The sequence below is a fragment of the Tasmannia lanceolata genome, unplaced genomic scaffold (genome assembly GCF_043159265.1).
Source record: "Tasmannia lanceolata isolate RefF3 unplaced genomic scaffold, GAP_Taslan_0.1 ptg000003l, whole genome shotgun sequence".
Lineage (NCBI taxonomy): Eukaryota > Viridiplantae > Streptophyta > Magnoliopsida > Canellales > Winteraceae > Tasmannia > Tasmannia lanceolata.
Genome location: NW_027518680.1, coordinates 6,473,249 through 6,490,000, shown reverse-complemented (window position 1 = coordinate 6,490,000; position 16,752 = coordinate 6,473,249). Strand labels below are relative to the sequence as shown.

At 38.6% G+C, this 16,752-nt stretch overlaps 1 protein-coding gene and 1 long non-coding RNA gene across 3 annotated transcripts in view; both read right to left on the bottom strand.

The window, feature by feature from the left end:
• Positions 1–949, bottom strand: part of LOC143860598 (uncharacterized) — a 3,337-nt gene extending 2,388 nt beyond the window's left edge. Inside the window, exons 1-2 of one of the 2 annotated variants that reach the window (XR_013239759.1) lie at positions 162–949; positions 1–17 (exon numbers count right to left, since the gene is read on the bottom strand). The exon at positions 1–17 is cut by the window's left edge and continues 59 nt beyond it. This is a non-coding gene — a long non-coding RNA (uncharacterized LOC143860598). The other variant, XR_013239758.1, reaches the window with a different exon arrangement.
• A 14,432-nt stretch (positions 950–15,381) lies between these two features.
• On the bottom strand, positions 15,382–16,321 carry LOC143860592 (MSF1-like family protein). The gene has a single exon (XM_077371310.1). It carries the CDS (start codon positions 16,249–16,251, stop codon positions 15,694–15,696), a length of 558 nt encoding a protein of 185 aa, XP_077227425.1. The 5' UTR covers positions 16,252–16,321; the 3' UTR covers positions 15,382–15,693.
• Between the last annotated feature and the right edge of the window lie 431 nt (positions 16,322–16,752).

Sequence of the window (16,752 nt, the reverse complement as noted above, 5' to 3'; positions counted from 1 at the left end):
GTCTAGGCAATTCCTGTCTTGGTAGCAATAAGAAAAGAGAAAACAATATTAAGAAAATTATTAATGTCAAATGTACTTTGTTCTTGCTATGTACTGCTATAATTAAGCAAAGGAAATAATTACAGCAAAAACAAAAAACAATGTAAAAGAAAGTAAGTAACCAAAAGAGAAAAGGGAAACAGGGAGGCCCCATGTGCATTTCTACCAAGAGGAGGCACCAAAACGATTCCTGCATGTATAGGAGCATTAGAGGAAAAAAATAAAGAAAACAAAGAGAAATAGGACAAAGCTTATGCAAATTGGTAGCTTTTCAAGAAGGGAATTGACAACCAACGACCTGCATGATAAATGAAGATGTTCAATATAAATGTTACCTACAGTAAATAATATAATAATAAAACATATGCCACTTAATCATTAAAAAAAACATATGCCACTTAATTTAGACAGATGTATGGAATGATGGAAATATAGAAGGAAGAAAAGAGTAATTACAGCAACTTAACATACAGATGATGGTTAAAAAAAACTCTAGGTGTAGAAATGTGAAACACAAAAACAGCATATATCAAAAATACCGGAAAATATAAATGGCAGTACATATTCGACTCAAATTTCCACATATCAGAGTGGAACAAAGGAAGAAAAAAGAGATGCATTTATCATCAACTGCTATAAACGAATACCCTAAGCTAAACCCCGTCTCAGATTGTTGACGTGAATGGGTTTAATATGTTTAGGGTTTTGATTTGAGGTGAGAGGATGCCATGGTGTTTATGGTTGTCATCTGAGGTTAGAGAAAGAGAGTTGTATAAAAATATCTCTGACGACCGAGAGAGGAATGGAGGACATATGTATAAAAATATCTCTGACGATCGAGGGAGGGAGGGAGACATGCAGAGGGGGATCGGGGAGGAATTGGGAAATTTCAGCGCGGTAGATTGATGGAGTGGAGACTTTGAGAGAGAGAGAGAGAGAGAGAGAGAGAGAGAGAGAGAGAGAGAGAGAGGAGAGGACACGTATTAGAGGAGAGAGATAAGAGTAACAGAGAGGCATACATATGTCATATGGGGTGGATCATGGATGAGATAACTTGATTTAAAATCTTATAGATATAAATAGTCAAAGGGCAGGACGGTAAAAGCAGATGAGAGAGAATGATGGAGAAAATTCGAAAGTTTAAAAAAAGAAAACCTTATATATATATATATATATATATATATATATATATATATATATATATATATATATATATATATATATATATACGGGGAAATGTTTTCTGCACAATACCTCGGATAAGTTATCTGAGCAAGAGCTCAAAAAAACATATGGGCCCACATTGTTTGGATGATCCAAAGCATTCATTTGGATATTCCAAAGATAGATAGAGCGTGCACAAAAAATCTGATCCACAGGATTATCCTAACCCTTCGATTTGTGGAGGTTAAAGTGGATGGGTATAAACCTCCACAAATCTGTCAATTTTTAACCTCCAAAAATCAAAGGGTTAAGATGATCCTATGGAGCTGATTTTTTGGGCACACCCTATCTATGTAAGGGCCTATCAAATGAATGCTTTGGATCATCCAAACAATGTGGGCCCACATGATTTTTTGAGCTCTTGCTCAGATAACTTATTTGAGGTATCGCTCAGAAAACGTTTATCTCTCTCTCTCTCTCTCTCTCTCTCTCTCTCTCTCTCTCTCTCTCTCTCTCTCTCTCGTCGAAAAGAGGGGCTAGAAATCAGAAAATGACGGATGATCTCCTTCTTCTCTTGTCTCTCATCCAGGATTTTGAGGAATCCAATATTTTAAAATATTGATATCCAAACTGCCCCTTAATATCTTTACATTTTAAAGCCCTGAATCGAAAGTGCCAATATTTAATCAACCATCTAAACTTAAAAACCCAATAAATCAGGCAATAAATATCGGCCCTAATCAGTAAAATCTGTTAAAAAACTTCATCAGGAAAGATTTGAAAAATTCCTGTAGATAAGCCAGCAAGATTTAATTGCACATCCAAATTTTCCTATTCCTATGGATAAGAAGATGTGTGCTATTCACAACAATGTAAGAGGAAAACTAGATTAACAGAAACTCAGAGGATGATTACAGTGATAACAAATGCATGGTGGAGAAAATGAAGGCAGAAAAGGGTAGAAAAATTGGGATTCAAGGAAATTTTTTTTTGATGTGGATGGGAAAGCAAATGCAGATGATGAGGGAAAAACAGAAAACAGTGAACATATACTGTTTGGACTAAACAAGGATGGCCAACTTCAAAAACAATGAGAATAATGATGAAGGAAATGAGGGCCTTTCAGAGAAAAAGGGGGCCAGTCTCAGAAAAATGGATTATGTTAGGAAGCTCCATCCAGCTTTAGGAATGATTTCTGGTGTGTAATTATGCAAGTTTCTTCATCCCAATCACACACCATTGATGTAATGTTCTTGTATCAATTGAATATCCCATTTTTGAAACCATAGATATTCCATTCCACATCAAAACCCTAGATCGATTCCAGATCTATCATTCCCCTTCTGTTTTGAACCTTATCTCTCTTTTATGAACACCCAAAACCATTCCTTCTTTGGTTTTCTTTATTCGAAAACCCCAAACCCTCTATTTATTTAACTCGAAAATCTTAGAACACTTCCAATCCACGAAAAACATGTAAGTTTCCTCACCAGGAAGCTGGCTCCACTAATTATCGTGTTGGGACATGCCTACTCTGTTTACAGCCGGGTGTCAAATTTGTAGTCGCCACGACCATTCAACCCCAAATCCTTACTATTAAACCATTTCCTCGCTATTTGTTTCTCACTTTTACATTATATTTGTGGATAACTTTTCACGTTACACATGGATTTTAAAGGCTATTCACACTACTGTAGGAAGATTTTAATCTCATTGCATGTCACATTTGATGATTCATGCCTCAATGACACTCCAAATGTACCACCTAAGATTAAAGGAGAGAATGCTCAAGTTCTAATCTCAGCTTTTTCATGTCCACAACTAGTACCTCACCCGATAGCTATAATGCAAACAATAGTTGGGTTATACGGCCAGATATACTGGGTGCACAGAACACAACACAGGCATTAGTCTCTCAAGCTGTCAAGCCATGGAGGAAGAGATAAACGCTCTCTACAAGAATGAAACATGGGAGATTGTAATCAGATCCATTGATTAAAAAAAACGTCCTAGAATCCAAGTGGGTGTATAAGGTAAAAAAATAGGCAAATGACAGTGGATATCATTATTTAAAAACTCCCAAAGCCAATCGTCAACTAGCCCAAGTCAACTTGTTACGGTCCTTAGTGAGGCCCGCCTATGTATGGGACTGGGTAGGGGCCAGCCTGGTATGGGACAGGTTTAAAGGGCCTTGCCTAATACATTCCATCAGCTCTGGAGCTTTTGGCGTATTGGTAAGGTACCTAACACAACTCCGTTTTACCTTTGTAGAGTTCTCATCTTCTCTGCTTTCTCCTACTCATCTGTCTTTGTTTTGCCCTACTATGTCAATTAGAACTCTCTTTGATTCACTCCCTTTTACCTTGTCTGAGTTCTTGCTAGAGAATGAGTTTGAGCTTTGAAACATTGGCGGATGGGTATAAGGCCAGGTCAGTAGCAAAAGAATATAATCAGTGGCATGGTCTGTATTGTGAGGAGGCCTTTAGCCCAGAGGTCAAAACGGCACAGGTAAGGCCCATCCTAACAAATGGATGTCAAAAAATTCTTTTCTGCATGGTAGTCTAAAAGAAGTATATATGGAACAATTTGAAGGGTTTGAAGTAGCAAACACAGAAAGTTATGATTGTAGACTCAATAAAGTGATTTTATGTGCTAAAACAAGATCCACAGGCATAGTTTGATAGGATAAATCAAACCCTCACTACACAGGGCGTGCAAGAGAAGAATAGCAAATAACACATTGTTCACTTGGCATACATCATCTGGTATGACCCTTGGCTTACTTTATATATCAATGTAATAATTACCGGAAGTGATAATCAAGAAATTCAAAGACTGAAGAATACCCCAAAAGAAAGCTTTCACAAATTGCATTATTTCCTACACATAGAGATACATCGAATAAAGAGATGGAATTGTTGCAAAGGAATTATGCCACCGATCTTGTCAGTAAGATCTAGGTGATGAAATACGAAACAGTTAGCACACGCAATCTATTAAAGTATGGTTGAAGCCCTACAATATTTCACTCTCAGAAATAATATTACCTATGCCGAAAATCAGGTATGTCAAGTTCTTACAGGATCCCAGAGAAGAACATCTAGAAGCCGTGAATAGAATCATGGGGTATATCAAGAGGTGTACTCTAGATCATGGACAAGCCTTTGGAGTTTTTTTTAAAGATAATTAATGTCTTAAAGAGAAGAAAGAAACAAATTAGAACAGGGACAAGTTTCTCCTCATAAAGCAACTCTCTATGCACTCCTGATTTAACCAAGCTATTTGCTAAATCGTTTGTGCACCTAGGAATACAGGACATAGAAACAAATTTGTCCTTACAAACGTCGACAATCTCATCAATGAACTAGGCAAAGCGCCAAGGACATGAACTTCTCCCATTAGCACAAGATATTGCGTTAGAAGAGTCTCCCTCAGCAATAATAACACTAGCCATGCTCATCTTGAAGATCTTCAACCCCATATCTCAACGTCATCAGTGTTAGCATCCCTCATTAATAAGTGCATTAGCCATGCTCCTCTTGAAGATCATTAACCCCATAAGGATGGTTTTAATCTCAACTTCATCAGTTTTGGCAAGATCAATGGGCCCAGAAAAAAGGCTAGGCGACTATGACCTCAACATCTCGGTGTGCGTGCGGGTGTCTGTGTGTGTGTGTGTCGGGGGGGGAGATGATTTCCATGTAGCAAAAAAATTTCATTTTTGGGAATGTTACCTCAAATAACCTTAAGCCCACCTGCAAATAAAAAACTTGGAAGAAAACCCCTCTAAAATTTTTGAGAGACCAGACCCGGTTTATTATATGCACACCTTGATCTTCCATAATAACTTGCTGGAAGCGACTCCTCTTCAAAGATCCATTCATTTCTTTTCAAATGAACCAGATAATAGTGAAGAAAACTTTCTTACATAAACTTCTTCCCAACAAGCAAAGGTGCATGCACTTCCACTAGACGTAGAGATCAGAACTTAAGTTAGATACAACCAAAGTCATTCCAAACCAGTGCAGCAGCCGGTTTCAAACCTTTCTGGACAGGAAAAAAATGCACCAGTAAATGATCCACCGTTTCCTTCATAATTTTGGCAAAGAATACAGGGATAAGCTCAGATTAAAGCCACGTCTGCATAACAATCTAATCATATTTTTCTAGAAAAAAGACAGATTTAACCGATGAGCCGCTTGGGTTCAATAATGAGACCCATTTATTACTTATCACCTGTGGATGTAGCAGCTTTCCAACATAAGGTTAGTAAACAAATAAATTCATTGCCCTTTAGATTTCGAAATAAAATGCATCCCCAAACTATTTGACCCCCACCTTCTCATAACAAGACAACATCACTGCCCCTTTGTCTCTAGCTAACCTATTAAGGCTCCTTAAAGTTTCATTAAGAGGACCATTTCCTAACTGCACATTTTCCCAAAACCTTACCCCATTGCCCCTCCCAGTCTACCTAATCCTCGACTTGAACGACTCCTAATAATGATAAAAATACACTTCAAACCCCCGATCTTCTACTCCTAGGCACTTTTCTCACTTCTCACCCGCTCCAACCCTCCCCATAGTTACCCCTCCTCCATAAGTCTTGTCTCTCTTTGCCAAATCGCCAAGCCATTTGTCAAGAACGGTGGCATTATGATTAACAAGATGACCACGGTCAAGACCCAAAACCTCCTTCCAGATAAAAACAGTGACCCACCTAACCAAATGTTTCTTTAAAAAAAATAAAAAAATTTGACTTTTATTGCTCCCAAAAAGATTACAAAGCAAGGGACACCCTCCTAATAATGATAAAAATACACTTCCAAACCCCCGATCTTCTACTCCTAGGCACTTTTCTCACTGCTCACCCGCTCCAACCCTCCCCATAGTTACCCACTATAATTCTCCTCCATAAGTCTTGTCTCTCTTTGCCAAATCGCCAAGCCATTTGTCAAGAAATGTGGCATTATGATTAACAAGATGACCACAGCCAAGACCCAAAACCTCCTTCCAGATACAAACAGTGACCCACCTAACCAAATGCTTCTTTTTTTAAAAAAAAAATTGACTGCTCCCAAAAAGATTACAAAGCAAGGGACGAGGCGTCTCTAGACCATCCCAGATCCACAGGATTTACATCAGAGAAATACAAAGACAAGCACTGTAGTTCAAATGTCCATTTGGTAAGGGGCCGTGTGGATGACCATCTCTTCCATCAAGGTGCCCTCTTTCGCCAGCCGATCTGCCAGCTCATTAGCCGACCTCCTCCCATGTCTAATGTTGGCTTAATTTCGTGAACGAGATCCCTAAGTTCCTCAATTAATACTTGAATCTGTCATGGACATTTGGAATTAGCCGAGGCCCGCATAATCATATTTGAATAATCACCTTCTACGATGAGTGGCCCTAAGTTGTGCTCCGAGTACCATCGAAGTCCAAAGAGGATTGCTCTTACCTCTGCCTCATTAGCATCGCATATCCCTGCCGGTCCCGAATAAGACATCTGAATCCCCTCGTTGGAGTCCTGGATAACTCCCCCAATACCCGCCTTACCATGGTTGCCAAGAGAACAACCGTTAAAATTCAGTTTATACCATCCTCCCAGGGGAGGTTTCCACTTCGGAGTATTTTTTCCTTTAATTTTCTCCCAGATGATTGCATTCCAGTTTCTCAGGATGTCGCCAGAGTTATATGGAACTTCCATCTTCGTTCTAATCCATGATATCAGATCAATTTTTCGAATCACCTATGACCTAACCAAATGCTTCAGCCTCTTCTTTTCTCCCCTTCCTTCCCAAAGGAAATCCCTCTGAAACTTCTCAATACAACTAGCAACCGTCTTCAAACTTTAAATAATGGCACAAAATATATGGAAAGGTAGGACAGAGCCGACTTATTTTTTATTCTTCCTACCAAAGACAAATGCTATTCTTTTCTACTCGGCAAGCTTACACTCCATCCTCTCAATAATAGGATTCCATTACTTCTTGGAGGGGATATCATACCCCAAGGGCAACCCAAGATAAGAAATGAGAAACTATTCCTTGGCGCTTGTGTTCTTATTGCTAAGGGGGCTCTTGAATAACAAGAAATTTACAAAATGAAGCTGAACTCAAGGAAGTCAAAATTTATATCCCAATCTTTACATTGCATTCTCATAAAAACTCAACTCCTTAATCTAAATTATTACTCAAAAGCAAATATCAACAAACAATATCTTCTATCTCAATCCTTCTTCCGCCTATTAATAACAACAAAAACCAAGCTAACAATACAGGCCTTGTGATATCCTTATATGTTCATCAGATGATAGGCTAACTCAAGTTTTAACATACAATTATGCATATGGCTAGATATCCAGATATATAGAAGATCCGCTACTGCATCGTTTTTTTTAATGGTACCTCCCACTGCGTCTTTCTTTAAGAGAATTTGATAGGTCTGACAAGGGATTGAATCTAGAAGCCAACTCAAAGCTCAAACAAATACACGGTAATGGCAACCACAAGTGACGACAGTGCATCAAACACCTAAGTTCTGATTTACACTACTCCCCCCCAATTATTATTTTACCACATTGGGAGCTAATAGGGGGTCTACATTGCATTCTTTACTTTCAACTGATAAAGCCCATTAAATGTTTGAGGCCAGCATGAAGTCAAGCCCAGCTTAAGTATGTTGAAAGACTCTTCCTTGGAAGGATAATATGGGAAAAAAAAGCAACAGCTAACGAGGTGAAGGCCAATTAGAAAAGCAGAATCCAAATCCTTGGGATCTCATATCATGCCACACAAAAGTAAATGTAGACATCCAACCCTCGGTTATCTTTTTTTTTACTGTAAATGAATTTATTAATAAGAAGAAAGAAATATTACAAACCAAGTATACTAACAAGTAACAACTAGATGAATCCCAATTAGAGAGGGATAGTCTAGAGATTTTATCCTAAGAAAAAGCATCTGTCTCCCTATTAGCTTCTAATGAACATGACAAAACTTCAAATCTTTACAAATGCCCGAGATCTATTCCTTAGATATGTCAATGTCCATATTTACATCCCACACTTAATCACCCATTTGATAACTTAAGCTGTAAGAGATGTCAAAGAGGAATCTTTCGAAAAAAAAAGGAGCTGTCAAAGTGGTACCACCTCATTCAAATCTCTAATACCTAGAGGCCTGAAAAAACCAACTGTGCCACCAACTGAATGGTACTCAAATATAAGTATATAACTGGAGCCACTAACTGGACACAAATTTGTAAAGCCACCACTGACTGTCAAAAGTTAGTGAGTGCTACCAACGACACTCATTCTAGGAGGGGAACACATTGATCCTCTCAATCTTCATATTCTGAGACAAGTTTTTCAAGACAATCTTGTATTTCTTGTTAAAGGCTTCCTTATAAGTCTAGAGGCCTTCATAGTTCATATCACTAAATAGACAATTTTGATTGTCATAAAAACTTGCAAGCATTCATATAACACGTGCTCGTTCTGTCAACGACCATGCTTCCAACCTTAGACAAAATACAACATCCTTAAAATAATAAAACTGCAAGTTAACTCTAAGCCTAACATTTTCAAAAAAGAAAAAAAAAGACTAAGCCTAAGATCAGGCCAATTCAACCCTTGGTTATACCTAAGCCTCGTGCACTGGTCCACCCTAGAGGCCTGAAAAAAAATGCGTGCATCTAGCCCTCCCCAGACCCCGCAACAGTGGGAGCCTCGTGCACTGGGCAGCCCTTTTTTTTAAGCCTAAGATCAGGCCAATTCAACTCCCCACATGTCAGATTCACCCAGGCTCATCTGAATAAAGACTATAGACAAATATAATTCAAATATTCTTGTCTATATCATAGCAAGCTAAGATTTAGAGGATATTTCAGATAAAAATTGAGAAAGAGCCAAAAAAAAGTGGACGCGCATTGTACCATGGTATGTAAATTTCCATGTATAAAAATTGTGCTATCTAACTTACTAGGTTTGGTAAATCATCAATTACAAGAGAAACATAAGTATTTTGAACAATAAAATAACAGGCAATCAATGAGCGAATAAGATGTCTAAGATAATACCACGAGTTCGAGAGTAAAGAATTCAAAACAACTAATACTGCAAGAATCCTAAAAACACAGTACGCTGTATGTATTAGAATTTAGAACGAGATGTTGAGGAACCCCCACAGCCATACCTTTCTGGATGTTGCAACCCATCTCCTTTCCTTCTTCCTATAAAGAGCGCAAAACATTCACCGGAGAAACCAACCGTCACTATGTGTTAGATGTTGTTAAACCATTATGCTGGTCGTCTGGAAGCACTTCCCCAATCACAGAAAATGCTGGTCGCAACCCGTCTCCTCCCTTTCTTCCTATAAAGAACGCAAACATATCACCCGAGAAACCAACTAGAAGCCGATCAAATGATGACAGGCAACAGCAGTGGTGGGGCAAGACAAGATGCCCAACTAGAGTCAGAAATCACTGTGCCAATCAAAGAAAATGCAGACGTGGAGACACAAAGTGTGCTTGCCAATAACATTTCAGCACTTTCTGCTCCCGGTACAGATGATGAAGAGAACAAGATGGTTGATCCCACCAGCTCTTTACAGCAAGTGAAAGACCCTGATGTAGGCCTGAAAGGTGAGGTTGTTGATGGAGGGTCAGTGATTCACGACAGAGATGAGGGGGGCAAACCTAATAACGTCCAACACGAGGAAGCCACAGACTCTGAACCCCTCTCAGGACTAACACCAATTGTTCTTCAGAACAATGAAAAAGAGGGGCCTACTCTGAGCCTGAAATGTTCCCAACAACTGGAAGAGGCTGATGTTGAGAGGGAAGGTGCAAAAATGTATGCCCCACCCATTATTGATGGAGCTGGTGCAGAGGGTGCTAATCCAAGCTACCAGGAAAGGGCAATATCACCTCCAAATCCAATGGGTGTCCTTCAAAACATGCTTTCTCTAACTATGGCAACTATTCATGCCGAAGAATAGTTAACTTTCCTACTCCCAACTGAGGAAAAACTAATATGGATGCAATATGTGGGCCAACAGACTTCATGTCATCAACGAGGACACTGGCATTCCTTTGTATTCTGCCTACACCTTAATTGAAGAGTTACCTAGTGCCTGTGTAGTGAAGCTCGGTCACGGCCGATACTTTGGGTTGCTGTAAAGAACCTTATGTTATTTTTCACTAATACTGAATTTTCCGTTTGCCCATGCAAAGTAAAACTAAGGCCCCTAAATGTATAGTGGCCTTAAGGGATTTAGTTGGAGTGGATGGCTTTCAATTCAGAGAAGTTTCTACTATTCAAGTCTCACCTACGAGAACTATGGGCACGTTTGGGTGTCCTCACACCCAAAACAACCTCCATGTGTGCTGTCATGAAGGTTGCAATGAAAGAATGCCAAAACAAAGCAGAAGTTACTCCAGTACACACAATGCTGATTTATAAATGCAAATATTTGATGTCCATCCAAACCCACCTGATGACTGTGATGTAAAAAAGAATGGCAAAAGGATAAGATGGTTACTCTACACATACTGATTGATGTAAACAACCTTACAAACAGAAAATCTGTTATTTCTCGTTTCATGTGAACACTAATTTTCAGACTCCGGAAGATAGACAACCTTAGAAACCGAAAATCTGTTATTTCCTGAATTGTCTATGTAAATGCAAGTCCAATCAATTGCTATTGTTCATTCAAACGGGGTTTCTTTCAAAATTATTATAAAATAAAAGCAAAATCAACCTCATCTATGCAAGTAGAATAAATGAATCTCTGAACCAAAGCTAAGATAACATTGACTAAACATCTCCTTGAGATCAAACTCTAACCCTAAATCTGCTTCACCCTGTTCCCCAAACAATCAAATCCCTGGGAAAATGGAGAAATTGTTTTTAGAGAAGACCTCTCATTTCATAATCACCGTCAAGTAAAAACTAGCTAAATAAAACTAAAAATAAAAATGTATGGATCTAAAGAACACGAAGCAGAGAAAGAAAGTTTGCTGAGATGTTGAAGAAATCTGATTTTTCTGCTCTGTTAAAATAATTTCCTTCAAATGAATACATTTCTGTCACCTAAATAAGGAAAGGCAGAATTTTTTTTAGAGAAAAGGACATCTCACCTTCAATGCCAGAAAAGTTGGCGGGAAAACAATCAAATCTCACCTTTATCTTTTGCATAGTGTGCCATTCTCATGGCACGACGCCAAGTGGGATAATTATCACCATTCAATGGCGTTGAGACTAGTATTGTACCTTCATTATCTGAAGAATGCAGGTAAAATGGAGAACATGGATCAATGGGTGTGAAGGTTCCAGAAATAGTGACATTGGTGAGACCGAACGTGTTCTCGCTAGAAGTGGGAGGGTGACGGTTGACATCAGATACGGACGAATAAGCGGCCATGAGAATGACGGAGACAAACAATTGAATGACCAAGAACATGAGCCATGAACCCGGACTTCTGCAAGGGCGAATTGCAGTGTAAGAGGAAGAAGAGGGCACAAGGGCAAGTGGCTCTGATACCACGTAAAATAACGTTTACTGTGAAAAACTCCACTATGCCCTGAGGCTTGGGAGAGAATATTTATATACAAAACATTTACAGTTGATTGCATCAATGGCAATCTCGTTAATTTAGGATACAAATTTATAGGGCAATCAACAAATATGGAATCCTCAATCAATCAACATGCTGTAAGAATACTAAAAGTCTTCTGTCGGCCCATTTAGCAATCCAATATATATAGGGAATCTTTTTTGACAACCCATTTAGTAATCTAATGTATATACGTACAAATGCCATTTGGGTTGATTGCCATTTGGGTTGATTGCCATTTTGGTTTGAAGGGAAGAATCACGTGTAGTGATTCTCGTAATAAATATTTGCCTATGCCCCATCTACAATGGGACCCACCACTTGATTGGTTCTGAACTGTCGATCAAAATAGTGTGGCATATGGATGTAAAGATTAGAAAGATCCATAATCATAAATCAAAATCCAATTTTTCATGTATGATATGACATTGAGCCATTGTCCTCGTCTAATTAGAATAGAAGTTATGCTATATATGGCTAGATTTGTGTATTTTATTTTTAATTTGCTCGACTATAACATCAACCTCTTGGCCGCCTTGTTTGTAAAAGGTCTTAGACTTTATGCCCTCAGGTCGTAGCTTCGAGGCTTGGTATCCCAACAAAACGAAGCAAAATGTATTTCAAAATACCTTTCTTTTTATTTTTTATGTTGCTAAATAAGCTTTGAATAAAAAGAAAAAGAAGAATAAGATGGCAACGAAGACTTACTCAACGTTCAAAATTCAAACTTTTTAACATTTTCTTTCTTCGATTTTTCTACTGACTAAATAAGGATAACAAACAATATTAAGGCCTTCTCAGATACTCAACTCAACTCAACTAAGCCTTTGTCCGAAACTAGCTGGGTCAGCTAATGAATCCTTTAGAAAATTTTCATGAAGAAGGTGAAAGGATCTACCCGGCTCAAATTGACTAAGTCTACTTCTGACACTAGTTGGGTTCGTCTACATGGATCAAAAAATTATATTTTATGGGAAATGATATTTCCACCCCTTAATGTTTGTCTTTTTTCTAAAAATTATAGCATTTTCACCTCTTTTTATTAGGGGTCTCAATGGACCCCGAAGGTCTATAGATCAAAAGGATCCGTGTTATGAACCCGAATCGGTTTGTAACGTGGTTGATCTTCTTAGAGGGAAGATCAACCTCTTGATCCACTTCGAGGGAAGGATCAATCCTCCTTTGTGCACAAAGACACTTCCTATAACAATTTTCTTCATTCCTTGAAAAAAGCTGTGTACATGTTATTTATAGAAAATCCCTAATCTTGATAATCCTTATCTCTAAGACTCCTACACATTCCAAACAACTACAAAGCAAAATCCTACAAATTAATAAAATCTAAAATAATTTTCGACCACAAGTAGTCCCATTTAGGCACATAACAATCCACTCGCCTAGAAATCAACCTTGTCCTCAAGGTTGGATATTGCAAACCAATTGGTGAAAAATCAGACTACGCATTTTTCGAAAGTCTTTTTCTATCTCCCTCCTTTTTTTCTCTTTATCTTGAGATTAATCATCATTTCGAATGTCATCGCCAAGGGTCGTTGCAGTTCCATCTTCAAACAGATCTCATCGTGCTATTTATCTAAGCTCTTTTGCCATGCATTGTTGAAATGATTGAGATTTTGATGCACGAATGATCGATAATGAGAATTTTCTCGATGGCGTCGAACCGTTTGAGAGGAACGGTGGATTTTCCAACGGCGAACTCGTCGAACTCGATAATACTGAAAATCATTGATGCCTTTCTTTTTTGTATTATTCTTTTCTTCTATTTGCTTTCTTTCTTCCTTCTTCTTTTCTCCTCTTTTTCTGCTCCACCATTTCTTTTTCATCGTGCAAGATTTCTCGATCGCCATGCTGATTTTGTCCAAGCCTTCCGCAAATTGCCAGTGTTCTTCCATCAATTTCAAAACAACCGCATTGATCTTCCGAAGATCATCACTCATGGAATCCAAAATCTGCGAAGTTGTGCCCATGACGCAAGATCGACCGCTCTGATACTAATTGTTATGAACCCGAATTAGTTCGTAACATGATTGATCTGCTTAGAGGGAAAATCGACCTCTTTATTCACTTCGAGGGAGGGAAGGATCAATCCTCCTTTGTGTACAAAGACACACTTTCTATAACAATTTTCTTCATTCCTTCAAAAAAGCTGGATACATGTTATTTATAGAAAATCCCTAATCTAAATAATCCTTATCTCTAAGACTCCTACGCATCCCAAACAACTACAAAGCAAATCCTACCAATTAATAAAGGGGGATGATTTTTTCGCATCCCCTATAGGATAAATCGCACCCCTTTTAACATGATTTGACATCAAAAGGCGTTGAAGTCTGCCCACAATTCAATTTAAAAGGGCTGTGTGTTATCCTACAGGGAGTGCGAAAAAATCATCTCCCATAATAAAATCCAAACTAATTTATTCAACCACAAGTGGTCCCATTTAGGCACAAGCATCCGAATATATCACAATCTCAAAATAAAAATAAATAAATAAACCATAACTGTAAGAGTCGCAAGCCAGTGCGAGATGCGAGCGATCTAAAAAAGAAAGTGGAAGCGAAAAGTTCTGAAGAAAATAAAGAGAAATTATGTACGATGCATCATCAAAAATCAACATGTAGCATATAATAAGCCTCATCAGAAGCAAACAAGAATAGTATAGAATGAGATAAAATTCTAGTAGGTTGGGAATGAAGGGTTAATGTAGGTTAGGGGTTGTAGGTAGTAAAAATGACTTCGAGGCTAATTAGGGCTATAAATTTTAGGGATTTATGTTTTACCTTTTTTGTTCAGGTACATTTAATGTTTAATTTTTTGGCAAAAGATACACATAGGTATCATTTCAAGAGGCTTTTTCACCTGCCTCACGACTTAGTGGATTGCCTGAAAATCAGCCATTCACTTTTTTGTGAATGGCTGATTTTCAGGGTGATGCACTAAGTTGTGTAGGAGGTGAGATGAACTCTTATTTCAAACTTAAGATGAGTTTTTAAGTTTAAATACAATATTTTTCAAACCACTCTAATTCCAGTTAAAAAAAAAATACATTATTTCTTCAAATATATTCCATCGATGTTATCAAACGGCCCTTTTAGGAAAAAAATAATCAACCAAATAGATAGCGTCCTCTTAATTAAGAGGTAAAGTGTGGGAAACACACTTTTCCTAAATTTGGGAAGAGAGAAGAATTTAGCTTCCGAAGCGAGCTAAGAAGCCTTAACCAACTATGGAAATAAAACAATATGATGCCATCAAACTATATTCATCACATCAAAATCGCATCTAGTCCAATTGGCTCCCAAACCTTGATTTCTCAATTTACTACTTTCTGCAAATCGAAATAACACATTCCATAGAACCTATTTTTTGTATCCATTACCAACATAATACATTACATTCTCAAAAATGGATAAGAAAATAACACAAGACGACACATCCAAACAGTATTTATCAACCCTTGATTTCAATGACAAATCCAAACTGTAATTGTCACATCAAAATTGCAGTAAGTCCAATGAATCTCAAGCCTTAATTTCTCAATTTAGCAAAATCCAGCTTCCAATAACCCTATTTTCTCTTATCCACAAGCTACCTAATACATCATGTTTTCAAAATCGAAAAGGAAAAAAAAAAACACAAAACAATATAGTCAAATTGGATTTATCAGATCAAAATTGCACACAATCCAATCCCAATCCCTAAATCAATCTACACTAAACAAAAATCAACCTTCTTTAATCCCTTCCATTTAATTCCTTTCCCCCATATAAACCTTGTCACCAAACCCTAATTAACAAAACACACAGAAAAACAAAAACAAAAAAAACCCCAAGACCCACTCGATTCAAAACCCTAATTCAAGATCCCCCCAGATTCAGCTTCGAGATACTTACAAATCCTCTCCATGACCTCTCTCCCTTTAACACTATTCTGCAAAAACCTCTCCGCGCATCGCTGCTCAATTTTCTCCGCCATAGACGCCAACGCCGATAACGGCTTTATCCGAATACTCGTTTCTTGCCTGAACTCCGTCCACTCCCCCGGATTCTCCGGGTGTGGATTATACCAACACCGTTCTTCTACTTCTAGAAACTTCCTTAGACTCACGTTGCGAGTTGTGAGCTCCATAGATCGAGATCGGGCATCTACGACCGTTGATTCCACGCAGTGGCAGATATCTTGGCCGATGATTTTTCGGATGAACCAAGGGCCAGGAGCGTGGACGGTGATGGACCGGGTCGTGTATAACCGGCCGGTCTGAGAATCGAGCCTTCGGTTTAAGGTGTCTACCTCTAGGATGTGGGAGAGGGTGCGCACGTTATCAGGATCTGTAAACTTGCGCCAGCATGCGGAGGTTACCCTCTCCCATGGGTGCTTGTATACGTACTCCTGTGTGTATGCTCTCACCATTTTTCTTTCTTTCTGGATTTTTTTTTCCTTCGATTTTTTTTCGTTCTTTGTTCCAGAGGGATGAGAAAATGGGAGAAGAAAAGGGAAGAAAGGCGACTTTTTACTTTTATAGAATTACGAGTGAAATTACCAAAGTGACCCTGTAATGGTCATGACACATGCGGTCTGCGGTCATGCCTGTGGTGGGACCTGCAATCTAACCGCTTGCTTAGTGGCCCCCACCTTAGTTGAAAGTTTTGTGATGGTTTGTGGGTCCCACAAATGGATGGCTTGAACCAATGTTCCATATCCTCGGACCTCGTATAAACCAGAAGGGGTCATTGCAAAAGGCATTCTGCGGAAACCCTATGTTGCAGGCGTCCATCCCAAAAGGCATTTCGCGGAACCGTATGTTGCATGAGAGAGCAGCCACATAGGCTCACTATCCTACAGATTTTGTCATTATCCATGGGTGGTCCACGTAGGCTCACTTTCCAACAGATTTTGTCATTATTCATGCGG

Coding starts and splice junctions, on each gene's coding strand:
- LOC143860592 (XM_077371310.1), bottom strand. CDS start 16,251: ATGGTGAGAGCATACACACAGGAGTACGTATACAAGCACCCATGGGAG.